Source organism: Parastagonospora nodorum (genome assembly GCF_000146915.1).
Source record: "Parastagonospora nodorum SN15 chromosome Unknown scaffold_6, whole genome shotgun sequence".
Classification (NCBI taxonomy): domain Eukaryota; kingdom Fungi; phylum Ascomycota; class Dothideomycetes; order Pleosporales; family Phaeosphaeriaceae; genus Parastagonospora; species Parastagonospora nodorum.
The window spans coordinates 1,097,277-1,123,582 of NW_001884554.1; the positions used below are offsets into that span (position 1 = coordinate 1,097,277).

The 26,306-nt window shown below is 51.3% G+C and overlaps 10 protein-coding genes across 10 annotated transcripts; 4 read left to right on the forward strand and 6 right to left on the reverse strand.

Moving 5' to 3' along the window:
• Positions 1–695: 695 nt before the first annotated feature.
• SNOG_04605 (hypothetical protein) lies at positions 696–1,584 on the reverse strand (the record flags this gene model as incomplete). Its single annotated transcript, XM_001794966.1, has 2 exons — positions 696–740; positions 781–1,584. 2 exons carry the CDS (start codon positions 1,582–1,584, stop codon positions 696–698), a joined length of 849 nt encoding a protein of 282 aa, XP_001795018.1.
• A 386-nt stretch (positions 1,585–1,970) lies between these two features.
• SNOG_04606 (hypothetical protein) lies at positions 1,971–2,735 on the reverse strand (the record flags this gene model as incomplete). Its single annotated transcript, XM_001794967.1, has 1 exon — positions 1,971–2,735. One exon carries the CDS (start codon positions 2,733–2,735, stop codon positions 1,971–1,973), a length of 765 nt encoding a protein of 254 aa, XP_001795019.1.
• A 6,075-nt stretch (positions 2,736–8,810) lies between these two features.
• Positions 8,811–10,425, forward strand: SNOG_04607 (hypothetical protein; the record flags this gene model as incomplete). The annotated part of the gene is made up of 3 exons (XM_001794968.1): positions 8,811–8,892; positions 9,094–9,786; positions 9,836–10,425. 3 exons carry the CDS (start codon positions 8,811–8,813, stop codon positions 10,423–10,425), a joined length of 1,365 nt encoding a protein of 454 aa, XP_001795020.1.
• Positions 10,426–10,929: 504 nt separating this feature from the next.
• On the reverse strand, positions 10,930–11,614 carry SNOG_04608 (hypothetical protein; the record flags this gene model as incomplete). The annotated part of the gene is made up of 2 exons (XM_001794969.1): positions 10,930–11,217; positions 11,375–11,614. The coding sequence occupies 2 exons, from the start codon at positions 11,612–11,614 to the stop codon at positions 10,930–10,932; spliced, it is 528 nt and encodes a 175-aa protein (XP_001795021.1).
• Positions 11,615–14,245: 2,631 nt separating this feature from the next.
• SNOG_04609 (hypothetical protein) lies at positions 14,246–15,952 on the reverse strand (the record flags this gene model as incomplete). Its single annotated transcript, XM_001794970.1, has 2 exons — positions 14,246–15,867; positions 15,917–15,952. The coding sequence occupies 2 exons, from the start codon at positions 15,950–15,952 to the stop codon at positions 14,629–14,631; spliced, it is 1,275 nt and encodes a 424-aa protein (XP_001795022.1). The 3' UTR covers positions 14,246–14,628.
• Positions 15,953–16,767: 815 nt separating this feature from the next.
• SNOG_04610 (hypothetical protein) lies at positions 16,768–17,375 on the forward strand. Its single transcript, XM_001794971.1, has 2 exons — positions 16,768–16,925; positions 16,981–17,375. Exon 2 carries the CDS (start codon positions 17,040–17,042, stop codon positions 17,271–17,273), a length of 234 nt encoding a protein of 77 aa, XP_001795023.1. The 5' UTR covers positions 16,768–16,925; positions 16,981–17,039; the 3' UTR covers positions 17,274–17,375.
• SNOG_04611 (hypothetical protein) lies at positions 17,256–18,589 on the reverse strand (the record flags this gene model as incomplete). Its single annotated transcript, XM_001794972.1, has 4 exons — positions 17,256–17,369; positions 17,417–17,807; positions 17,853–18,388; positions 18,535–18,589. The coding sequence occupies 4 exons, from the start codon at positions 18,587–18,589 to the stop codon at positions 17,296–17,298; spliced, it is 1,056 nt and encodes a 351-aa protein (XP_001795024.1). The 3' UTR covers positions 17,256–17,295.
• Positions 18,590–18,979: 390 nt separating this feature from the next.
• Positions 18,980–21,890, forward strand: SNOG_04612 (hypothetical protein; the record flags this gene model as incomplete). The annotated part of the gene is made up of 3 exons (XM_001794973.1): positions 18,980–19,065; positions 19,249–20,162; positions 20,251–21,890. 3 exons carry the CDS (start codon positions 18,980–18,982, stop codon positions 21,888–21,890), a joined length of 2,640 nt encoding a protein of 879 aa, XP_001795025.1.
• A 266-nt stretch (positions 21,891–22,156) lies between these two features.
• On the reverse strand, positions 22,157–23,324 carry SNOG_04613 (hypothetical protein; the record flags this gene model as incomplete). Its single annotated transcript, XM_001794974.1, has 2 exons — positions 22,157–22,729; positions 22,830–23,324. 2 exons carry the CDS (start codon positions 23,322–23,324, stop codon positions 22,157–22,159), a joined length of 1,068 nt encoding a protein of 355 aa, XP_001795026.1.
• Positions 23,325–25,346: 2,022 nt separating this feature from the next.
• SNOG_04614 (hypothetical protein) lies at positions 25,347–26,285 on the forward strand (the record flags this gene model as incomplete). Its single annotated transcript, XM_001794975.1, has 1 exon — positions 25,347–26,285. The coding sequence occupies one exon, from the start codon at positions 25,347–25,349 to the stop codon at positions 26,283–26,285; it is 939 nt and encodes a 312-aa protein (XP_001795027.1).
• Positions 26,286–26,306: the final 21 nt, after the last annotated feature.

Sequence of the window (26,306 nt, forward strand, 5' to 3'; positions counted from 1 at the left end):
TTTGTCGGTAGGGGGGTTGGTTCCACACTGGACACTGAAGAAACGGAGTTTGCGGCCATTGGAAGATGGATAGGCTACATGCAGGAGTCTTGTGGAGTTGTCTGATTGGATTTTAAAGTCCAAACGCTGTCCTATCACACTTTGACCTCGCTTTGAATATTGGGACGGTGAACCGGAAGATTCGCCGCGAACCGCACCTCGACTGGAATCATATACAAAGGCTTGTTGTCTAGTTTCTGAGAGTGACAGGTTCTGGCGATTTGATGCGACTCCTGCCCAATCAACAGGAACTTCCCGGAAAGGGTTGCTTAATGCTTTGCCTCGAGTGGGCTAGGGTATACAGTGCCCGCTTCGTGCAATGATCATCTCTTTTTGTTGCTCTATTAGCAACGATGCGGGCGCCACACTCCCTAAAGCGTTTGAAATGGTTCTCGGTGTTTACCAAACATGGATGAATGCTTACACATTTGACAACATCGCGGTACGTCCCATGCTTTTGACTGAATACACCATAGAAATGTTTTAGTAGAGGTCTAGCAGTACTGTACGCTATTGAGAAAGCGGTTAGATGAATGGACATCGACTTTATGGGCTGGCATTAAGTTGCCAAAACTTGTATCATTCGTGAGCTCCTGGATTGAGCCTGTCCAGAAACGCGACCACATCTCGCATCATATCTTCAGAATACCAATGACCTAGCCCTGCATATTCTTGCCATTGAACATTGACTTCCATGCCGCCTAAGAAGTCAGCAGCAAATTTGCCAATGTGACATGGTACCTTTTCGTCATCCCTTCCATGACCCATGAAGACCGGTGTTGACTGCAAAGCGGCATTTTGCCCAGCAAGTCCATTCTCAACTGGGACTAATCCTAGCTCTTCTCTTAACCAACCGACAGCTCTCTCAAACTTCGAACCACTCATAGAAGCTTCTTCATGTCGCTCAAACATGTCTTCTTGATCTCTATCAGATCCAACCAGCGATTCGGTCTCCAAGCAGTCCGTATCCTCCACGGAATCATGCATCCCTTTGCGGAACGGCAAGTAGCCACACATTCCCACCAAAGCTCCAATTGGCTCACCTGTCCAGAGAAGCATGGCAACAATACTAGCGGCGCAGCCTTGACTGAGACCCATGAGTACAACGTTGCTCGCTCCAACAATCTTAATCTCATCTCTGAGCAAGTCGTGTATGTAAGCGCTCGTCTCTCGCAGACCCTGAGCTTGCAAGTGTTGCTTAAGCTCCGGTTCTGTCAGAGACCAGTTGTCGAACCATTGGTGTATGAGACTTCGCTTGAAGACCGCAGCTCTTCGTAGTGGTGCAGTCGGGAATATGAATTTCGTGTTTGGAAAGTGGTGCTGGAAAGTCTTCGTGGATGGTGGTGAGCCTTCCTCGGGCGATCCTGTGCAGGTTGCTGGTGCTGTATCCACAGGAGACACTTCTTGGGTGAGCAATGGCTGAGCAAACTTCAGGGCGGTAGAGCCCCGACCATGCAGAATGATTATGGTCGTCTTGTGTTCTTGTGCGGGTGGATACACGAGAGGTGAGATTGTGCGTTGAGATTTCGATTCAGAGGATGACATGCTCGAACAGATGCGATCAGGTGGCTTCGTAGGATAATAGCAAAGGATGTGTCGGCCGCTGTTGGAATTGCGATGATGAACCTCTCTTGGGGCACTGCTGAAGGGCGACAGTAATGGCTATTAAGCGCTTTCAACCCAAATCCGACTAGCGCGGTTTCAACTGGCGCCTGCGTTTGACCGGGGAGACCGCGTTTTTGGAAGCACGTCCATCTCTCCAACCAACAAGCGAGTCTATGTTCAACCCGATTCTGATACGAATTTCTAAAATTCAATTCTCCAACACAAATCTATGTATTATAACTCTGCAACACGAATTTAGAAATCTAAGTCAGCGCACCTGTCTCCATCAAAACAGCCTCCATCCAGCACGATCTAATCGCCTATCCTCACGACCACTCCCTTGTCATCAAACCCGAATACCCGTCGCCAAACGCCAACACTTCGTTTCTCCACATACCAGACTTCCGATTCGACATCAACATCGCTACCTGCCTCGCCTTTTCATCCCTATCAAGGCTTCTGTCGGCATTGATCTGGTCCACAACAACATTTACGCACGTGTATGCATACTGCCGCGTCCTCTCCTGCGCCGCATCAAGAAACATGCCCATGAAGTAGTCGTATGCACCTAGCCACCCAAGATGGGAGATGGAAAGATCGCCAGGTACTTTTAGCGGTGCAGGTCTGTACTGGGAGTAGAATGGATCAGCGTCGAGGGCTTTGAGCACATCGCGCATGCGGTTGTTTACTTTGACGAACACGGCAGCGACTTCTGGGTGGCTGATGTACTGGAACACAGCAGACAGAGTGGTCAATTTAGCCCGGTTTTCTCGCCAGTTTCTCGACTTGCAATTGAGCGCCTTGAAGTCTGCGTCTTTGCGCATCTCGCCGAGGACGTTTTCTTTCAACTTGTTGATGCTTTCCTCGAGGATGAAGAATTCGCCGATGCGGTCTTTGGTTGGACAACGTCCGCCGTAGCACGACATTGTGTTTGCGAGTGCTTGGGCGGGTGTGACATCTCTGAAAATAGAATTAGGGCTCTGGCTCTTCGTGTTAAACACACGGTTCATGGTATTGCAGTCAGCGACCCTGCCTGCGTGGAAACCGCCATTATTCTCCGTGTATTCGAAAGACAGCCAGTTGAGATACATTTTGACAATGTGCTTTTCGTAGATGTGTTCGGTGGCATAGTCTTTACCCGGCGATCGATCGGCTGTCCTTCGCAAGTATCGATAGCACATCCCAGAATCAAACGGTCTGTCGGTGTAGTCCCACCAACCATTTCTAGTGATCTCTTGGTATCTGCCAGCGGTCCTCGCTGGCTCGCCCTGAGCTGCGTTCCCTTCCTTAGCCGTGCTAGGGTAGTCCGGGAAATCCATCAAGATCTCTAGAGTTCCACATTTGGCTTTCTTGACCTCTCGGGACTGAAGGGAAGAAGGTACATTCCGGCGCGAGAGGAAATGGGTAGTAGTGATTGGCTGTCCGAAAAGCGATCCAAAAAGCCCGGGCGTCTTCACATGTTGTACGCAATTTTTATTACACCACTGGGGATCGGGAATGAAGCCATGACAGTCTTTCTGGCATGAAAGGCCTGCAGTTGACGCACCGAGCCATTTTGTCAACTTCGCGTTATTCTTCGCCGAGCCGTCGTTCAACGGACGTACTCCGGCCTCGTAAAATTGATACTGATGGTTACCATTCCTGCAATATCGTTAGCGCTGCTATCAAATAAGGTCAATCGAAAACACGTACCACCATCCTTTCCTAGGCGTTTTGCTGTCGACACACTTGGCCAATATGGCCTCCAAGCTGTCCCAACACTGTTGTTGCTGGTCGCCCGTTGCCGGCGTGGCTCGGTACAAATACGCTTCAACAGCTTCCGTAATCGCAACACGGATCTCGCATTGACCGTTGTCGTTCAGTACGTTGGCGGAATCGCCCGGAACACCTTGACCAGCGGTGCTACATGTACCGCCACAAGCCTCCTGCCTCATTCGATACAACAGATCTCGAAGATTTGTGTTTGTACCACCCAGCGTCTCGGGAATCACATTTTTGCGGTCAATATCTGCAAATACACAGACGGGTGCACCAATAGGGCGACTACTGACGGTTGGTAGTGGGGACGAAGGCAGTTGGACTGGAGCTGTCGGCTGTTGTGTATGACTTGCAGGCGAGCCTGAAGGTGTTTTGCCTCCGGGAATGATGATTGGAATGATACCATCGATTTCTCCGAGCTGGTCTTCGTCCACGTCAATAGAAGCGGTTTCTAGAGCGCAGCTTGTGCATGAGGAACAAGTGGAAGATCTAGAACTGCTAGAAGTTTTGGACCCCTCCATGGTCGACGGCGTGCTGGAGAAGCCGGGTTTGCTTGTAATCTTGGTCTCCTTGTCTTGTCTTTGCGTGCTCTGGAATTTATCGGAAGACTTAGACTGGCTAGTAATTTTGGATTGTGGGTCTTCCTTCTGCCTGGTAGAAGGCTTGCCGTCCTCGCCAATGGTTAAAGGCGGGTACCCAGCAGGTGGTGGCACAGGCGCTCCTACAGGAACACCAGCGTTGGGAAGGACAATGATACCAACGCCAGGTCCAACATACCAGATAGGTAACACGGTGGGATGACCCTCGCGGCTTGTTGTTGTCGCCGAGTTTGCGGTTAGCCCACTAATAGATTGTGTCGTGGAAGAGTACTGTCCTTCTTTCACGGAGGAGGTCTGAGCAGCAGAGGTAATGGGGCCAGTACCAGTAGGCTTGGTTGGCGTAGGAGGAGACCTGCTTGGCGGAGGAGCGGACTTGCTCAGCGGAGGGCCTCCAAGGGTAGACTTGGTCGATGTCGGATTACTACTAATGGGAGACTTGCTCGATTTAGAAGCTCGATTGCTGGCAGACTGCGTCGACGGCATACTAAACTTGCTTGACGCGGAAGAACTACCTGACGCTGGAGACCTGCTTGAAACAAGCGTCGACTTGCTTGTGGTAGGATTACCGTGGGGAGTAGACTTGCTCGATTCATAACTACTGTTAATGGTAGACTTGCTCGTCGTAGGAGAATTGCTCGGCACTGAAGTGGCCTTGGTTGATATGGAAGTATGCTTTTTGGGACCGCCGTCGTCATCTGGAGCTAGAGGGTTGTTCGGGAACACGCTGTTGGATATGGAGTATGTCTCTCCTTCTGAGCTCCATGCACCGCCCCAGAAAATTCCACTCGAGACACATTGTTCGATGATGTTCCTGAACGCCTTTTTGCAGTATTTAAGGTCGTTTTTGCTGTCCGTCCTGGATACTTTGTAGACGACCCCTTCTACACGTCAGCTTGTGGCCATTCTACTCTTCATTTCGAACATACGTACCCCAATGGTTGAACGAATTTTCCAATCTCTTCTCATCGCCAGTGCGCCATTGGCCCGAACAAATGCGATCAAGCTCTGTCTGGGTCCCGATCGCTTTCGCAATTTGTTGCCCAGACGGATCTCCTTCCTTTCGCGGTTGGCTTAGGGAACAGTCGGCCGCGAGCGAAAGAGATGCCAGCGACAGAACGACTGCCAGAAAGTTCGCACGCATCATGGCGCCGAGGATGAGAAGTGAGGAAGCAAATGTCGATTTCCGATACAATGCAGCAGCAACTGGTCGCAACATTTATATATCTCGCACTGCCATGCAGAACCCTGTGTTACCAACAGCTCTATGGACAGAGAGCAGTAATGCATGGGGTCGCCCGGGTTCAAATTTCGTATTCCACCATCAATCGTCTGGTCCCAAATCATCGATTGCTCCTGAGGCTGCATTGATGTAGTAAGGATTCAGTAACCATGTTAGCAATGTATTGTCGCAATTCGTCCGCAAAAGGCACCACAGTGTGCAGCTTTACTGCTCATCGAATTTTGGTGTAGCGTCCAGATTCGAGCTGGCATTCGAGCACAAGTACAAAATTAATGCGGCTAGCCATGTGGATCAAAGCTCAAAACCAGTATTGTCGTTGCTGCCCGGCTCATACCGATCTTTCTTGCGATCTGCGAACGCGGATTTCCTCGGTGTATCAGTCGCTGAAGGTACTCAAGTTGTGATCGCATGGGTATGAGAGGTTGCAGATGGAAGCAGCAACACAGATCTCGGCGCAGTGGTCTCACTGTGCGAAGAAGGCGCCTGTTGGGATGTTGATCGCTGCTCAGAAAACACTTAAACTATGCCCGATTTGGTCGGGAGCATGTACCGGTACAGAGTGTTATGACCAATTTTGGAGTTTGGATCGCCGAGCTGGAACGGTACGTATGCCTCGTATCCAGGGCCGATTAATGTTTCAAGCCTTTTGTGAGTGGCGATACTCCTGGTCTTGGTGGCATAGCCACCTGAGCGGTAACGGTAAGGTTCATCCTGGAAAGCTTGTTCAGCCCAGACAAGGAGGAGCATCCTGAACGCTTCGAAGACTTGACGTGGTGTGCGCAAAAGAATTAAAGCTGCAGCACATTCGTCCTTTCACTTCAGTACCCAAGTCTTAGCTTGTCGCTCATTGCAGCTACAGAAGAACTACGCAGTTCTCTCGGACCCAACCATAGTTAGCGTCGTTATCCTCGATGGACTCGCAAAGTCTTCAGGGTATACACAAGTAGCCAGGAACCAATAGCTCGCGCGGGCGAACTCTGGAGACCTGACGCAAGGAGTCGTAGTAACCGAGTCGGTGATTATCATCGTCTTCGAGGGACTGGTTTCTAAACGGCAAGGGTGCGACAAGCGTGATGGACAGCAGGGGTCCTCTGTCGTGGTTCCTCACCTGCAGGCATGGCACAGCAGGTGCATCGTGGATACGAATTCTATCCCTGCGATCGGACCATAATCCAACACCAACATGAATAGAAAACGAAAGAATTGCAGAACGGCAAAAGTGCGCTGCTTGATTTTCCCTCGTCAATCTGATCGATCGAGGTCGCGCTGAGACGGGATACAAAGTTCTGCAAATGGCGCCGAATGCACGGGCCAAGATCTGAGAACGGACGAAATCTGTTGGCCGGAAGACGGGAGCAGACGAAGCTTGGCGTAAGCACTGCCTAGGTATGTACCATCAACAGAGTGATGGGAACATCTTCTGGAATTTTTCCCACGATTCACCTGGGGTGTTGGACCCCAGTTCCTGCGGATCCTATCGGCCCGTTCGGGTCAGGCGTACCGCGCAAACCTAATTGGAGACGATGTTGTTAATGTGTGCACCGACCGCGAGTTGCTTCGACCTTCTCAGATAAGTCTCATGAGTGGACTACCTGCAAAAGTTTTGCTAGGCGGGTGGGGCGGAGACCTTCATGTGATATGAGAACCTTTTCTTTTCAGTCGATATCGATTTCTACCACTTCACTTCCGTTCTGAATGTCTACTGGCATTGCCTGTCCGATTCAAATTTGCCAAAAGTACCTTACTGACCTCCCTGTTTCACTGCAGGGCAGATTTTACAGATATTATGGTTATACATAAAGAAAGTTCAAAGTATAAGCTTTCGCAAAGCGAAAGCCAAATTAGTCGCCTGAGTAGACAAAATCGGCGTGATCTTACCGATGGATATCTATCAACTATGGTAGGTGATGCGTCTAGACCTCAATACTCACTGCGCTGTTTAACTGGTGGTTATCTTTACGTACTTCTGTATGGAGCAGATATCTAGGCGTTGACTCCGGATCGCAGGGTTCAAGCATTCAACAATGAAATCCAGATGATCATGATAATTCGTGTAAGCAGTTTGAATTGCCTCGGTGATACTTAAACGTAGCTCTAAGGCTGTCCATAGCCTCTCACTTTTGCGTCCGCTCTCTCGGCTAAAAGAGTTTGTGACCAGTTTAATCAATGAAGCCCAAGGCATCCTATGGCTCTGATAGAAGCTCAGTCCTGAAAGCCAATCATCTCACATGATGTTCGGTATCTTCTGTTTGACTCAGCACCTAGGACCATACACCACCTACGCTGAACTAGTGGTGACCGGTATGCTAGCAGCCCAATCTCTGAGTTTGCCACGTGCCAAACTCTCCTGGCCCCACTTACATATGTGCACCCATAGTTCATTGGCTCCCATGAGTAACAACTTTCAGTTACCCACAAAAAGAAGGGGTGGCACCCAGGATGAGACCGCGTTGGTCCGCCCCGATGCTTCCACTCGATTGGCTGGCAGCCATTTACTCCGAAACTTTAAATAGAATATCACCTACACATTCTCGCTAGACCATGTTGTCATAGGCACAGAACAGCGTTTAACCATGAGAGTCGATCGAGACACAGAGTGTGATGGACACCTAACATTCACATTCATGGCCCGAATCCACAAACGAAAGTCAAATATCCATACGCGCACGGCTCAGAATCTTGTGCACACTTAGATGCACAGGCATTATTTAGATCGACATACTGTGGGTCTTACGTCACCACGCGACACAAAGAGAGAAACGTGAACAATCACTGCATCGAATCGATAGTCCGATAGTAACAAAAGCAGCACTCAGGGCCATTTATATAACTGATCTCTGAGGACCCTGTACGTGCGGCCTTCGGCGGGTTTGCATACGCCTGAAATCCATAAGGTTGACATAGCTGCCCACACAGTCGTACATCTTGATCTAATTAACTTTTCCGGATGAAACTCCGTTGATCGAATGGCAAGCAACGAGAATTGACTGCCATGAAGTGTTGCCGAGCACCTACCGGAGCAAGAACTTTGGGTACACTCCATGAAAATCAGAAACTGAAGATAACGTGGCGATTTGCAAGACTTTTTGGCACTGGATTTCTAGAAATTGGCATCAGAGAGGCGAGTACGCGTCAGGAAAAGATATGTTTGTCACAACACCCTAATGTAAATGACACAATTACTGGGTGAAGACAAGCATTTCACCACTGGAGTAAATTGCAAGTATATCACCGTCGAAAGGTTGGTCGATGCAGAGGTGGAGAAGACTTGCATGTGATGGACGCGCAATCGATGCATGTTTCGATAGTCGACTTCAAACCCAAAGGCGGTACGAGCTGCTTGAAGATCGAGCTTTGAAAGAAGGTTTACACGTGGGTCTGACCGAAAATGATTGACTAAGTATGAGAACTCTGTGACACGAGTAGACGGATGGTCCCTCAGGCAAGCGAGTTGGGCAGATAGTGCCCAAACTTGCAAAGTCCGGTATAAAGTTGCTACCATTCGGCACGCTGATGCTCCAGTTCATAAACAATTGAAGTTCCTCACATCCCTTTTGTTATCTATCAGTATGTCTCAGAAGATTGATTACATCGTCGGCAAGTTCGATCAGCTCGAGAATGCCAGTGTCTTTGAGACTGCCTTCGGCACTGGTATGCCAGAGGTGACTCGTAGAGAATTCTATCGTCATATCATTCTGGCTGTCATTGTACTTCCCATCGCTATTCAGGTTTACAAAGTGATCTACCGTAGACACATCCATCCACTTCGATCGATTCCAGGACCTTGGATCAGTTCAGTAACCTCTCTCTGGATTCGCTGGCAAAGATGGCACGGTAGACTCTCCTTCGAAGCTGACAAGCTCATGGCGAAATACGGCCCCATTGTTCGCATCAGCCCGAACCTAGTCATCTTGAACGATCCGGAGGCAGTGGAAAAGGTCTTCATCCGAAAGGACCTCGACACATCGCCAACCTCGATTCGCGCGCTACGCGTCGGTGGCCATGACTGGACGGTTACGTACCCGCAACACCCTGTCGCACGCACACGACGCCACCCTGTCATGATCGCAACCACCACTAAGCATCTCAAGCTTCGTCATCAGGTGTTTGTCGAATACATCGAAGCTATGGTGCGGGATATTGCTAAATCGGATGGGAAGAAGTCTGAAGACATTGTACACCATCTTCGCATCTGTACCTTGAAGAACTCGCAAGTCATCATGGGAGGTTCAGGCGTGGACGTCGAGTCAGAGACCTTTCCTCGAGTGGTGGGAGAGTACAACTTCCTCGTGGTGTGGAGACTCTGCCTTCCTGAATGGCTTTTCGAGTGGCTTCAGTACGGTCCTTTCTCGCACCCTCGATTTCGCGTACAGTCGAGCGACAAGCTCTTTGATCTTGGCCTAGACTTATGTCAACAAGCAGCGAAAAACGAGGCGACATTCGACGAAGATCCCAGCATATATAAGCTATTCACTGACCCGGACGCAAAGTACCCAACGCAGTCGTGGACGGATAGAGAAATAGCGGCAGAGATGGCAGGTCAGGGTAAGTTGTCGTGCTTTTGAAGACATGACTGAATACTGACTCTGTATAGTGCTTGCTGCAACAGAAACAACATCGTCTGCACTCGCATTTATCTACTACGAGCTAGCAAAGAACCAGAACCTGCAACAAGACTTGTACGAAGAAGTCTGCGCTTATGAGGGATATGAAGAGCTCGAATCGCTAAAGTATCTCGATGCATGTATCAAGGAAGGTCTGCGCTTCCGCCCTCCCGTGGCTCTCACGGGCAGCCGTCTTGTACCTGAAGGAGGCCTCAAAATTCTCGGCTACTACCTCCCAGCGGGTACCGTGGTAACAACGCAATCGCTGTCTATGAGCCGTCAAAGGCCGGATCTCTTTCCAGACTTTGATAGCTACAATCCCCGTCGCTGGCTTGGGGATGACGCCAGTACTGCCGAAAAACGTAAATTTCTTGCACCGTTTGGCGTTGGAGCACGCCGTTGCCCTGGAGGTAACATGGCGACGTATCAGATGCGTATCATTCTCGCTGCTACATTCCGCGCATTCCGAATCACGTTAGCACCAGAGACGACACCAGAGAAGATGTCTCCTTTCGAAGCGAATGGATTTCGAAGCTGCCATGATAGGTGCGACTTGGTCTTCACACCCCGAGCGGTGTGAAGTATTACAGATGTGAGTCTGGATAGCTTGTTGATGATCTGTGCAGAGTAATGACGTTCCCAGATTGGTCATGAAACCATGAAGTTCTGATAGAGTTGGGGTGAAGATCCGTAGTTTCAAAGAATGCCAACACCTTCTATCTTCATTCGGTGTTCTTAATTCGTGACTCGTGCGCGGTGAAATTTCGTTCTGATCTGCCTTGGAAGTGTGTTTCACATGTTCAGAGTCAGGCCCTGATAACCGGATCAACGCTCGTGCACGAGATGTCACGAAGCTTTGATACTGCCCCCTCTTCACCACGATCGACAGGGCCAACTCAGCACAACCGACACTATAGCGCACAGCTTTGCAGATCAATTTTTGTTGAATCAGAAGCATTTGCCGTGGTCAGGCGATCTGTACATATGTTGAAGCTAGCTGCCTACCCTCCTTGATCCGCAAAGCTTGCCATTGATCGGCTCGTCCCGTCTCCTTTTCAACAGCTTTTGGAGAACATGCTCTACGTCAGTGTTCAGTCACTAGCAGCAACAAAGCCAGGTTTTGGTAGAAATTGTGACTCGTAGAATGATCCCAGAGTGGCCAGCAGAAGAATATCTTCCTGTTTGAACAACAGGCAGCGATCGGCCAAAGCATCAGCGTCGTCATTATGCTCAAGGAAAGCCCGAGGGAAAGTGCGGGAATCTCGGTGTTGCCGGTGAGAGCAATGATGTCGGAGACGATGTCGGAGACGCTCTTCTTTCCCGTATCCACGACGGGCGGATCGTAGAATGCGGCTAGTCCCCGAAAATTTGTCTGCATCGTCCAACAGCAAAATAAACAGCAAAGCACATATGAGGAAGCGCGCGCAGAAGTAGAAGAGGGTTTTCTCAGACCCCCACTCTTATGTGCTTGGCCATTTCGCGAGCCGCCCTTGGATGACGGGAAGGTCAGTGTCTAGGATGATTCGCACGATTCCTTGGTGGACCCCATCTTTGTCTGTGTACGAAGTGGAGAGGGTAGCACAGTCAACCCCGGCAAGCTGTAATGTGAAATTTTCGAAGGACCCGACCACGATGGCATCTTCGAGCGTGGGATTCTCATCCTCACGTGCATATTCAACCTGACCGGCTGCTCTGAGGGCCGGGATGAGAGTGGGTTTCCCGGTTGATTCTTTGCCGTGGATGACGACAGTATAGGCTGACTCGGACATGATGAGCGACGTTGGTGTGGGAAGCTTAATCGTACTGCAATATGACAACTTGGAATACAAATGGCGAAGCTTGTGTGGCTGTTGGGATGATGTGGGTCTGAAAGGACCAAGTCGCTCACTTATATAAAGTATAGGTTCTCAAGTTGCACGCCTTCTCAGTTGGTCCTTTTCAAGCCTGTATTCCTCAATCTACAACTCTTTTGCACGTCAGACGGAATAACCCCACTGTTTTAAAACATAGTTAAACGTCGGAGTCTACGTCCAAGGAAAGATTTATGCGTCTCCCATGTTCGGACAAGTACATGGAGTTTTGCTGGCGGCAAAGAATGGGCATACGCGGGTGGGAAAGCTGCTGCTGCTTGACTGCGGTACCGATCCCAAAATTAACGCACAGGATGGAATCTATGTCAACGCAGCCTACGCAGATGCATTCCAGACGGCTTCATCTAGAGGCTACGAGGCTGTGGTGCAGCTGCTGCTCAACAGCGGCGCCGAGGTCAACGCACTTTAGGCAGCTTATTTCAGACGCTACAAAGCAGTAGAACAGTTTTTGATAAATGAGGGTGCCAATGTCAACGCAAGGGGTGGAGACTTTGGCAACGCTCTCCAGGCAGCTTTGTACAAAGACAACGAGGCAGTGGCAGAGATTTTGCTCGACAACAGCGCTGACGTAAACGCGTGGGGTGTATAAAATAGCAACGCACTACATGCAGCTTTACACAGAGGCCACGAGGCTGTAGCGAAGATGCTAGTGGCACGGGGTACCAAGTCACTTCAGAACACTTGCATCGGGTTTCGGGGCGAGGGTTACAAACTCTAAAATGCTAGAGAAAGGGCATATATTGGAGGAAATCGTTTGCGAGACGAGAAGCAGGAAGCAGAAGAGCAAGGTGTATTCCTGATCAAAAGAGAAGAATAGCGCAGCTTCTCAACCATGGCTCCCAGTGTACTAGCACCATTGACGAACCAAACAATCCAACTTCCCACAGCGTTATAAAACCCACCCGCCCTGCTCATGCACCGCATCGCAAGAAACTTCGCTCGTGCACAAATGCTCCGAAGGGAGACCGATGATGACAACTTGTCGCTGACAAAATCGACTGAGGTCTGGAACGAATGAAGGCAGCCTGTTGCGTGTACGCGGTGTTAGCAAGCTATGCGGGACGATTTTTACGGCCAGGAAAAATGCTATCATCAATGGCCGAAGCCTCAGATTTATGCGCAAATGCCTCTAAGGGCGCCTTCACTCCACCCGCCTTTCAAGTGTGTCCATATCCCATCGCCACATCCCAAGCAATGCAAGTCAGGCTCGGATGTATTCATTGGGGTCGGCAGCCGGGTGCACAAGTCGACGGGCAGGACGGTAAGACGGACAGTACAGTACAACGGGGTGAGAGACGGGGTCAGGGACCTTGGGAGATTGTCGCGATGTGGCACGGGAGAGGCAAAGATGAGACTTCGAGCTCATGGCCGTGAGAAAAGGACCATAATGAAGAGAGTTGAGGAGTGAAGAAATGGAGTGGATAGGAGGAGGGGTAGAGTTAAATACTATAAGGGCGGCCAAGGACGCCATTTCTTCTAGATATTATCATTCTTTCCTCCGTGCAATGAAGCTCGCCCCTGTACTACGCGCTGTATAGCAGTAGTCACAACTCTAATTTGGTAGGGACAACAATTTCTCGGAAGCTATGATCTGGAACCCCAGGATTTCGCCAGTCTGCTAGAGGCATGCCTCTACAAGGTGAGGAGTCGCGGGAACTATGACGACAAAGTGAGCTGAGTGTTGAACCGAAGCTGGTACAGCTATACAAACCTGAAGGGATTCTAATCATATATACTACTGCTGAGTTTGTAGATAGCATAGGTACGAACTGCTGTATGTGCTGCTACATAAATGTGGCTTTACTCTTCAAAAAAGTTCGTGCCCACCGCATTGCTCATTCCCACATTAGTTTACAACGCTACCCACATAACGCTAAAAACCAAAAGCACTCCATTTTTCCACCTCTCCCAACGCGTTATCCTAACAAACCTATGCCTGCTGCAAAAATAAGATTCAAAAACATACAACAGCGGGGATTCGCCAGTGGTCACCCACCTGACTACTGATCCGCCGGTAAGATGCTTGTGTAAGGCTGAGCGGACGGGAAGCCCAATATTCATCTTCCTATGGTCGTATGTGAAAGATTCCATAAATCGACTGGAATATTTACCTGAGCGTTCAATCGACTCGACTTCGGGCAGGAAACTCAAACACGTCCATATTCTACTTCCGACTCTTTCTCTAGCATAAGGAGGTTCATGTTGTACCTTGGTGGCGATAATTTGTACGGTAGTCGTCGTGATCCCTTTGGGGAGGCATTGTCATGTCCCAGTACATGTGCTGGAGAGAGTTCTGGGATCCATCATCGAGAATATTGCTTTAACTGTTTGATTAGGGTTGTGAGTGGGATAACAGGTCGCTTGCAGTGTCTGTGTGGAAATGTCCGCGTTGTCAGTTGGCAGTCAGCAACATCCAAACCTTCGGGAATGCACCAATGTGAAGCACGTGATTATGACGTCACCTCCCTCCATCCACTTATCCAGTAGGAATGAGAGCAAAACACACATACAAACACGGAGCAGCGCGATCGATGAAGATTACTGCATATTCCTATTCTACCGCCTGAGTTCCACATCGACTAGAATCGGGTATGATTTACTCAGCTGTCTATGAACGCCCCCAAGCTGCCAAATAACAAAAAGGGAGAAAAAGGATGTGAATAACCCTTAGCTCATCAGGAGGAGAAAAAACCCCCGTGGTTCACTGCCTTAGGTCTAGGAACTGTCTCGCAAAAGAAATATGGCAATGCTTCCTCAATGCTGCGCCGACACGAAGTCGACACTGTCCAGCACAGGGCGCCACGACGCCTTGTTCTACCCATCCCCGCTGGTATCGTTAAGGATTCGTGCGCCCGTAGTACTTCGTAACTCATGCTTCAACTCCGACCCCGACTCCTAATTCATCTGATTGCTTACTGTGACGCGCACTGTACGCGCTCGGCGCCTGGGTGCATGTCATCGTCGTCGTCTTCCATACCAGCCATACCACGTGCGCGTTGAGACTCGCGGCTCGCGTCGACTGTCTCGAGAGTGAAGTCCTCGGTCATGGCGTCTGGCGGAGGCATAGATTCGGGTACCCTGCGTGGTGGGAGTACCGACTCGAGGGCGCGGATCTGCTCAGGTGCCATGGGGCCATCCTCCTCGTTGCCGAGACGCTCGGGGAACTTGACGTCGAACTGGATGTAAAGGTTGCCATGGTCGTGGTGGCGGTACGAAGGCATACCCTGGCCGCGGATGACCTTGACTTCGCCCGGGCTAATGCACTCCCCCGGGATGATGTCGACGGTTAACCATCGCTCGTCGAGGTGCTCGATGTGGATCTGGCCTCCAGCAAGGGCGGTCAGCAGGTCGATCTCGGCGTGGTAGAACAGGTCGTCGTCCTTGCGCTGGAAACGCGTGTGGGGCTTCTGTTCGATCTCGAAAACAACATCACCGGGCTCTACGCCTGGCAATTGGTCGCCTTCGCCGCGGAACTCGATCTTGTGGCCGCTCTTGACACCACGGTCAACATGAACGTGCAGAACCTTGCGCTCGATGATGGTCTTCTTGCCGTTGCACTGCTTGCATCGATCTTTGTCTCGGATGATCTCGCCCTCACCCTGGCAGTCAGGGCAGACCGTCTGGAAGCGCTGGATCATGGGTCCCATCTGCCTCATCATGTGCTTCATGCCGCGACCGTCGCAGCCAGCGCACTTCTTGACAGCACCCTCCTTGCCGCCGACACCTGCACACTTGGGGCAAATGACTGACTTCTGCAGAGCGAGCTTCGAGACCTTGCCGCGGTAGATGTCCTCGAGGGAGACCTTGTGGACGTGAGAGATTGTGCGCGCCTTCTTGGGGCCTTGTTCGCGGCCACCACCCATACCGCCGCCGAACATGCCGCCAAAGGGGCCACCTCCACCGCCGAAGAATTGTGCGAACAGGTCTTCGGCAGCCATGCCGCCTCCACCGCCACCCTGTTCGAGACCCTCTTCACCATACTGGTCGTATAATTGGCGCTTCTGTGGGTCGGAGAGGACTTCGTATGCGTGTGACAGATCCTTGAACTTGTCGGCGGCCTCTGGGTTGTGGGCATTCTTGTCGGGATGCCATTTCAGCGCACCCTTCTTGTATGCTGACTTGAGTTGTGCCTCAGAGGCGTCGGGCGACACCTGGATTTGTTAGCGAGCAGTCTCGCTTGTACTTGTGATTAAAACATACCCCGAGGATGTCGTAGAATTTCTGGTCTTTTACCATTGTCGTGGTTTCGCACCGTGTGGTGGTAGAGACGAGGGGCTAGCGGGGTCGCAAAAGTCGTGTAGAGGGAGGGTCGAGGATCAGAGCCGAGCGCGTGTTATATAGCAGAGGGGCTGTCGAGAGTCGCGTGAGGAGTTTGTCCTGCAGGTCTTCATAGAGTTAGCGGGTCAAACAGTGTTCCATGGTTTGTATTCACCAAGCGCTTCAGCCTGGTAATCGTGGCCCACACTTCCTGCGCCGCAGAGGCAGGAGGGGTTAACAAAGTAACTTACCGATTTCAGCCGCAGTGAGGCAACTTGCAGTGAGTCTGGATGTACAGAAATCACGGGAATGCGTTTATGTTGTTTTGTGTACTGCAAGGGCAAAGGCGAAAGCTTGTGGACTTTAAAAGTAGTCCGCTAGGATGCTGCAGATGCCCCGACTGCGCCGAGAGAGAGAAGTTTCCAAACGATTCCACGCGATTCCACCGCCTCCCAACAGCCTTACGGCGCCTGAAATCACCAGGCTGACGGCCCAAACTACTCAGCTGAGTCCACAGCGCCTGAATCTGCAATGTTCCAGCATGATTATTGGGGTTTGGACCCAAGAATGCGCAAATCGCGGTTCTGCTGGCATGCACCTCATCGGAACCTTCAGTGAACCGCGCTATGACCTCCAAACACCATCAACCCGATTGGTCCACAATCGAAAGCTTATCGCCGGATAGCCGAACCTCGATTGGTGTTGCGGGACCCTGCGTGCATGCCTTGCTTGTGACGTGACGGGTAGATTTCCAAAGCTTGAGCTTACACATAAGAAATCGCTATTCGCCATGTCTTCAGAAGATGCTGGATTCAAAGCAGCCTTGCACGAAGCCAGGCAAGGCTGCAACGAGGGCGGAGTTCCAATAGGCGCAGCCTTGGTCTCAGCCGACGGCAAGATACTCGGTCAAGGCCACAACATGCGCATCCAGAAAGAAAGTGCAACGCTCCATGTGTGTACAGCCTCAGCCTCACAAACACCATCGTAGATCTGACCTAGAAAGGCAGAGATATCCACACTCGAGATTGCCGGACGTCTCCCCGCATCCGCGTATCGTGGTGCTACCATGTACACCACTTTGAGTCCATGCGACATGTGTACTGGTGCCTGTGTCATGTACAAGGTTAAAAGAGTCGTCATAGGCGAAAACAAGACCTTCGTGGGAGGCGAAAAGTACCTGCAAGAGAGAGGAATAGAAGTGGTCGTTTTGGATAACAAGGATTGTCACGACTTGATGCAAAAGTTCATCAGGGAGAAGCCGGACGATTGGTACGAAGATATTGGCGAGGAAGACAAGTAATTTATTGGATATCATAGACTTCCTAAGATTTGGTGAGCCTGTGGATCTCCTCGAAGTAGAACTTGAGGTCATCTGGCTTCACGAATGGAGTTATGCCTAGAAGTGTTAGCAATGCGTGTACATGTTGATAGACCGGCACCTACCATGGCCCAGATTTGCGATCCACCCCTCTTTTCCACCACCGAAACCAGCCACCATATTCTCGACGACTTTGGTGATCGATTCGTGCGTGCCGTATAGCACACCCGGGTCGGCATTTCCTTGTAGCACCTTGCCCTTCGCTCTCGCGATCTTGTATGCTTCGGCCGGGTCATGAAGCCAGTCTAGACCGATCGTGTTATACTTGGTTTCGCAGAGATCGTGCAGCGCGTACCACGCTCCCTTGGCGAAGACTGTCATTGGTACAGGCTCCAGACCTTTCGACTTCAGGCGCGCAGGTAGGTTGTCGGCGATGATGTTTAGGTAGGGAAGGGAAAACTCCTTGAAGCAAGACGGCGAAAGCTCTCCAGCCCAAGAGTCGAACACTTGGATCATCTACAAGGGTCAGCGACGGACAACTCATTGTACGACACCACTCGCCTGTGCGCCAGCCTGCACCTGGAGTGCCAGATACTCCACACAGAGCTCAGCAATTTTCTGTAAGAGTGCTTTGCTCTCCGCGGGGTACTTGTAGATCCACGTCTTGGTCTGTATAAACATCTTGCTGCCTCCGCCCTCTACCATGTAGCATAAGAGCGTCCAAGGAGCACCGCAGAAGCCAATTAATGGCACGCGCCCTGCAAGCTTGTGCCTTGTCATGGTTATGGCCTTGTATACATAGTCTAGCGACTCTGCAACATCAACCTCTCTTTCCAGGACCTCCTTGTATTGCTTGTCCTCGGGTGTCTGGAGGGGCTCAGGGAAATGCGGGCCTTTCTTGTCGACCATGATTACCTCCATACCCATCGCTTGTGGTATAACAAGGATGTCGGAGAAGATGATGGCAGCATCGATGAGGCCTGCATAGCGTTCAATGGGTTGGAGGGTGAGCGTAGAGGCAATCTCGGGGCTGCGACAGCACTCGAAGAAGTCATTCTTTCCTTTGGCCTCGTGGTATTCCGGCAAATAGCGACCAGCTTGGCAATGTCAGTTTTGCGCCATGCAGTGTGATTGCGGATAGCTTCGTGCCTTGTCGCATCACCCATATTGGTGGACGCTCAACTTTTTGGCCTGCAATTGTCAGCTTCATGCGTCATCGATGTGTCCAATGTCTCTGCCACACCTTTTGCAGTGCGTAGAATCAAATCATTCTTCATGGGCTCGAACTTGTGTGCCATTTTTGCTGTGTGGAATTGAAGAGTGTGAGACGGGTGCTCGGAATTCTCTATGTTGACGTACCACCGGCGATACTCCGCGACCCCGCGCCCACTTTATGCCGTCTTTCTGCTAGACCACTTTGGGACGCGTACACCAATCGCGCCTTCTCAGCACCCTCGGCCCGCATTCATCCATTGCTCAAGATATGCTGCCAAGGCATTGCCATAGTCTGACGCGCACTTGTGCTCTGCCCTTCCAGCGATGTCAAAGCGTTTCCAACAGAGCCCTTAGTACTGCTGTGAGAGGCGCCTTTGTGGCGCCAACGCGTACCATCGCGAAACCACGTGCTCTGCTGCAACCCCAAAAGCCTCAACGTCGCGGCGCAAAGAGGAAAGCAACTGTCGCCCTCGATGAATTGCCACAAGGCGCCATCGAAGGCGCCGCGCTACCTCCGCAAGATGACACCGAGCCAGATTATCCTCCACTGTTGCAGCAGGTCCGCAATAATATGCTCAAATTTAGCCACTGCGTATTAGTGACAAGAGTAGGAGGCTTCTATGAGGTACTTCCAGCATGTATTCCTGCTATTGCGGCTGACTAGAGTAGCTGTACTTTGAACATGCCGACGAATTAGCACCACTTCTAAATTTGAGAAAATCGAAGAGGAAAACGGTCAAAGGCAGCAAGAAGCCAGCAGTATCCATGGTGAGAAGCTTGCGCATCAGCTGCAAGACTTTATACTCACAGCAGTACAGGCCGGCTTCCCAGCGTATCAGCTCGATCGTTACCTCAAGATCCTTGTCCAGGACTTGAACAAGCACGTCGCAATCAGTGATGAATTCCTCAACGATGCACCATCAACTGCTAAAGGCGCACCTCAATACACTCGTAAAGTATCACGTATAATCACACCAGGCACGCTTATCGACGAACACTTCATGGATCCCTGGGAGAACAACTACCTTCTCAGTATCCACGTCGACCCGGAGGTTCTAGTCAAGGAGAAGGCAGTCACAGAGAGCCCAGGAAGTTCGAGTGTTTCCTCAGTCCTCAACCTCCCGCGCACTGAGGTTGGACTCGCTTGGATCGATTTGTCCAGCGGCGACTTTCTTACGCAGAGCACTGATATCGCATCGTTGCCGTCGGCAGTAGCCCGGATCAAACCGCGTGAAATTGTTCTGGACAGTATCTTTCAAGAAGCCGGGTATTCGCGCATGGTCTCTATTTTGCAAGAAGATGGGCACGTTATCACCTTCCAAGAGCAGTCAGAAAAGCCACTCACTGTGACAGACTGGGTTCCAATGTTGGAAGATGTCGTAGATGATTTCGACACTAGTAAATTCTCGCCCAGCGAAATCGCCGCTGGCGGACCTTTGTTGCATTACGTCAAGTATCAGCTTCTCGGTTCTCGAACACGCTTACAAGCTCCTGTAAGACATCAGGCCGATGAGCACATGAGTATCGATAAGAACAGTTTGAGAGCGTTGGAAATACGGAGTACCATTCGCGACGGTGCTTACGAGGGTAGCCTTCTCCATTCTTTGAAGAAGACAGTCACCAAGAGCGGTACAAGATTACTCACTCAGCGTCTATGTAAGTCAGCAGATCACGATTAAGTCCTTCAACTGACGCTCGTCAGCTGCTCCGTCCATGTCACTCTCGACTATAAATGACCGACTAGACCTTGTGGAAGAGATGATACAATACCCACAACTTCGCCAAGACGTTGTTGCTCTACTTGGACGAACCTTTGATTCCCTGCGTCTGGTAACAAAGTTTACCTATGGCCGAGGCGACGCTGACGATTTGATGGAACTTTCGAAGACAATAGCGACCACTTCTGACATTATTGGCATACTCCGGGGGCATGCGGGTTCTCGGAAAGCCGTCCCCGATGCTACAAACGAGCCCTCGCAGACCCAGCGAAAGCAGTGCATTGCAGCATTGGAACGTCGTTTTAGCCTAGAACAGCCTCTCCAACTTGCCCAACGTATTCACGACGCTATTGACGAAGATGGCCTCTCTGAATACCATCGATTGGAAAACGAGGAAGCAAGCGAAATGTCAGAGTTGGCACAGGACGTGCTAGGACGTGAAGCTGGCGAGGAAGACCTTAAGGCAATACCAAAGCGCATTCAGCCTAAGCCACATGTGATTGCTGCAAGCTTCAAGAGTGCGACAGACGGAAGAGAAGATATTTACATCATGAAGCGTGATGCAAGTCCTACACTGAAACGATTGCATGGTACTCTCGACTCGTTCGCGGAGGCGAAGAACACATTAGAAGAAAGCTTACGGCAAAAGATGGGTACGGATACTTTGGCACTCAAATGGACGCCCAACCTTGCGCATATTGCTCATGTCCGAGGAAAAGACTCGTCTCGCGCCGCTGAACACTATCCGAAAAGCTTAAGCAGCAGCAAGTCGACGCGCTCCTTCCAGGTCCCCGAGTGGACGCAACTGGGAGCACAAATCGACGAAACCCGGTTCCGCATCCGCAGTGAGGAACAACGAGTCCTGGGTCAGTTGCGTGAAGGCGTTGTACGGAATCTCGTTAAGCTGCGTCGAAATGCAACTGTCCTCGATGAGCTTGATGTAGCCTGTGCTTTCGCCATGCTCGCGATTGAGAAGAACTTCGTACGTCCAATGCTAAGCTCGGAAGCGTCGCATAATATCGTTGGTGGTCGACATCCAGTAGTAGAGGCAGGTCTAAACGACCAAGGCCGACAATTCGCACCCAACGATTGTCTTCTTGGCGAACAGGAGCGGATCTGGCTCATTACCGGTCCGAACATGGCTGGAAAGAGTACCTACCTCCGACAGAACGCGCTCATATCCATTCTCGCCCAGACAGGCTCTTTTGTGCCCGCTGAATACGCTGAGGTTGGACTGGTTGACAAGATCTTCAGCCGTGTCGGCTCTGCAGACAATCTGTACCTGGATCAATCAACCTTCATGGTCGAAATGTTGGAGACCGCGCAGATCCTCAAGGAAGCTACCCCGCGGTCATTTGTGATCATGGATGAAGTGGGTAGAGGCACAACGCCCGAGGACGGCATTGCTGTCAGCTATGCATGTCTACACCACCTGTATCACGTCAATCAATGCCGGACGCTCTTTGCAACGCACTTCCATGCACTCACTGACATGACAAAGAGCTTTAAGAAGCTTGGCTGCTATTGCAATGATGTGCTTGAAGAGCCCGATGGCAAGTTTTCCTATGTCCATCGGCTGAGGAAAGGCGTCAATCGGGAGAGTCATGCCTTGAAAGTAGCGCGAGTTGCTGGTGAGTCTCTCGACAGGCAGTGTCAAGCTTTTTAATTGTAGTACTAATACAAGCAGGTCTACCAGAAGATGCGGTTGCGGTCGCAGCGCAAGTCCTGCAGCAACTCAAACCCGCAGTCTCGTCGCAACACCCTGGAGAGGCTCGCTTGTCATCACAGCGTGGATTGAAAGATTGATATGCAAGTCGGGTGCTTACAACGCGCTCAGTGAGCTGGTTTCCCGGCGGTCGAGCGTTACTGTATTCTCCTCGTGTTTCTATTGTATGATACCCATAGCTATGGCCATCTCCGCCTCTGTGAGGCTCAAATTCCCTCTTTCAACCAGCGCAGAATGTCTGCCTTGATCATGTGCTCAGCCTCCTTCTTGCCATCCTCGCCAACGTACCAGATCAGGATAGGGTCCATGACCCTGGACTTGCAAGCCAATTTCAGGCTCTTTGTCGTGTCCGTCTTGGTTTTGAATGGATAGAACTTGATTTTTGTGCAGTCCAATTCCTCTGCAGTCCGGCCAGCGCGAAGATGCTTCACAGCATCCACAACAGCAGGCATCCTGCGTCCACCATCCACTCTCATCGCCTGCCGAAGGGCTATTCCCATCTTGATGTAGTCCCGCACCGCTGTGAACTTGCTGTCCTTTATGTGCCATAAGTAGGGAATGATCATGACACGACAATCTGGCACCAAGCGAGCGAAGTCGACGACGCTGTACAGAACCTTTTCCTCAGGCCAACGACCCCATCCCCAATTTGGAATGAAGACAAGTTTGCGTAGCCATCGAACTATCTCCGGATTCTTTACAGGACGCAGAAGCTTGACAAGAGCAGACCCATTGCTGCAGATCAGGGAATTCGAGGCGAATTCCAGCAGACGGGCATCCTGGCGAAATTGTTTATGAGCGCATCGGACAAGGTTCCAGGGACGCTTCAAAACAGCAATTAGCAATTCACATCTAGTATCATTTGAGATGCTGACTTACCTTCAGATCGCCTGTGATCATAGTGTAGCCATCCCGTGTAGGTTGCTGCAACACAACCCGATCTCCACCCGATGCATGCATCAATGCATATGTCCAGATGCGGTTTCGTAGCTCAGCAGAGAGCTCCAGGATGCGGCATGCGCCTCTCTTGGTACGCTCATATGCCTTCCCGTCGACTGACAAGCCCACAATCTCGCCCTTCTTGACCTTGAACATGACCGTGTCTTTGGCACGCAGGACAATCGCTACTGCCATGACCTTGGAGTTGAGCTTGAGCTCCTCCTCGGTATCTCCTTCGACATGGTTGAGGCGGAAGTGGTCGATGCTGATGTCGATGCTTTTGGTGAGGATGCTGGGCGTGCCAGTGAAGTAGCCGATGCGCAGTTGACCTGCATCGAGGGTGACAGCAATCCGCGCGCCCGTATCGTCTCTGTACAATCCCGTATAGGCCATCAGGACCTCTGGTGGGGTGACTTTGGGTAGGATGGGCGACATGGCGAGGGTATTCAGGATGTCGCGGGGGGTTGGCAGAAAAGGGAGGATGATGCTGCAGCAAAGCCGACAGGATTGCAAATCAAAGCTAGACTTGCGCAAGTTAACGCCTCGACGCGTTTGTTGACCAGAAGACATCAGCGGTGTCTCCCCGCACAGACATTTGTCACATTCACCTCAGGTTCGGCACTTCTGCACATGTCCCTTATGGCGTATCCTGTCTATTCTAGGCCTTATAACAGAGCAAGTCTCTTCTATGACAGCTCCATCAACAACATGCTACGCGAAATAGCTCTTTACATAGGACTACCTACAGGTCAACGCAGTTCAGGTGCCGTCGTTGACCGCAACGGCCGCACGAGCAGATTCGTCCGTACTGCAACAAACGCTGCGATTTATCGATGACGTATCTGCGGTCCTTTACTCGGAGAAGTGCAGATTTGAGCCTTCCCCTCTCTTTGGCGGCGTGTACTGACAATTGGCACTGATTACACCTTCACCTGCCCTTGCCGCACCTGTCACCTGCCTCGTCTAGGTCTAGCGTGTCGGTCCGAGCGCCCACGCTCGACATATAAGCCCTCTTCTGCCTCGTCTCCCTCCCTTTCGTTTCCTTCTGCCCACCATACGAGCGAATTCTCTCCCAATTTTCTACTACTGTTGCCATACCGTCTGTGCTAGCGTTCACATTACAACCCTTTCCCACCCTACCCAACACAGCAGCCTCACAAGAGCGCCAACAAATACAACACATACGACAGCCAATGACGACTACAAACCAACCCACGTGGTCAACCCAAAAAGACGCTCACGCGCATACTCATGGTCTTTTGACCATTTCACACATCTCGAATAACGACAACATCCTCACCAGAGCTTTGCGGTGCGTACTCATCCTGTCCCAGCAATTGCTCTGGTGGCAATCGACGCGTCCAGCGTGGCATTCCAGTGCACAGGAATCGACAGCGTATTCGCAGGCCGAATTACGTCTTGTTCGGCACTTGGATGAGCAGAAGACGCGCCAACTTGTAAGCTTCGGCTGAGATAGAGGGGCGACTGAAACTGTCGACGACATCGATGAGGTTGGAGTAACCCTCCACAAAGAAGATCTTTGAAGAGATCGGGCAATTCATCCGCGGACTGCGCCGCCGACTACCTGAATAAGCTGGTCTTGCTCATGTAGGTGATTAGGTTGAATGGCGCGCTGGCGTGTCCTTCGACCGACATCCTGATGGAGGCGGGAATACGTTTAGCTCAGCTTACGCTCGCCGGTTGTCATACTCTGCGGATGGCATGTTCGTCCAGAGTCACTCACCCGTTCGATCCTCGACAACTATCTTTACCTCTTCGTTGCACCGTCGGTGAGACTGAGCAGCCAGGTGCGGATTACATACATGCTGGGTCCGGCTGTATATACGAGCTGGACTCGTCTGTGCAGATTGAGGCAACGCGATCACGCCGGCGTGCTCGACTAGCCAAGATACACATGCGAGGCAGGGTCACATGGCTTAACTGCTGTCGTGCCTGCCGGGTGAAAACTCTGGATGACGTCGCTCGTTCGGAGTCACTCCCCAAGTCTCAGATCCTCACAACTGTGTCATTTTGAGGTGAATTACTCTATTCCTACCCCGATACACCACCCGTGGACTTGGGCAGCCCTTATCGGGTTAATGCTGAAACATGTTCGAGCTGGACTTGAACATGTGGACGCCTGAAAGATCACGCTGGCGTGAACTTTCTACTCACGCTCTTTATCCTGAGTTCTTGGTCATGGTGTCATTGGAGTCTATTTTTTCATTAAGTTGATGCCCTGCTGTGGCGTCGCTCGAGGAAGAATTTTCACAACGAGACTTTTACGCTACTCTTTCTTCGTAACGGACGAGTGAATGCGAAAGTGAACATGGCCATCCACAAACTCTTGCAACCGCAGCCAATAAAATTTTCTTGTCACAACCTCGCTCAACTCAACCAATATCCCCATACTATCTTCGACCGCAATCTCGATACTCAACCCCAACCGATATCGCCATGGACATCTCACACCCCAACAACCCTCCCAACTGGCTCCCGAAGAGCAACTATAAGGCGACAAAGCACGACCCAGACTTCAAGCACCCCCTCGAGCCGTCTTGCATCCCCGACGGCCTCTCTTCCGACACCATCTGCAAGTACCCCGGCACCTTCAGCACTGTCGTGGCGCTCACCTCGACCGTGCAGAAGACTGTCAGCATCGAGCATATGAAGAAACTGCTGTACTTCAAGCACCTCCCCGATATCAAGGTCAACAAGTCAGTCGTCGTCCCGCAGGAGAAGCCAAGGAGCAAGCCGAGGGTGAGCGCTAAGGGGAAGGTCACCAAGCCGACTGCGCCAAAAAGAGCGAAGAAGACCGCCGCTACTACTCCTGCCATGAAGAAGATCTTGGAGGAGCTCGAGGAGGGTGCGCCAGTGTCTGCGCTCGCTACTGTCATGGCTACCAAAGCCACTGCGCCAAAACGAGCGACCAAGACCGCCGCCGCTGCTGCTGCTGCTGCTGCTGCTGCTACTAAATCATCTGAGGTCGAGGAGACTGCGCCTGTCCCTCCTTTGACACTCTCCGCAGCCATGGCCAGTGAGGATACCGCGCCGAAATCCGCCACTGTCGAAGCCACTCCTCCCAGGGCGTTCCTTGCGCCTACAGCCAGTACGGGAGCGGCAGGTCTCGGAGGCGAAATCGTGGCTAGGGCTCCTGTCAGGGCGTTCGATTGCGCTAAGCCGTGTCTGCTGCATCTTGCGGACAACGGCGTGCAGAGGGTACGCATCAGTGGCGCGACGTCCGAAGAGACGGAGAAAAACAGCGAGTTGCAGGCTATGGGACGGCTGGGTGGGTGCAATAAGCTGGTCTTCTTCGATGTGAAGGATGGGGAGATCAGGGGCGTTAGGGTGGATGGGGAAATGTATGTGCGTGTGACAGAAGTGGTGATTGACTAGGCGGAGGAGATGGATGTCAGC

Coding starts and splice junctions, on each gene's coding strand:
- SNOG_04610 (XM_001794971.1), top strand. CDS start 17,040: ATGTACACCACTTTGAGTCCATGCGACATGTGTACTGGTGCCTGTGTC.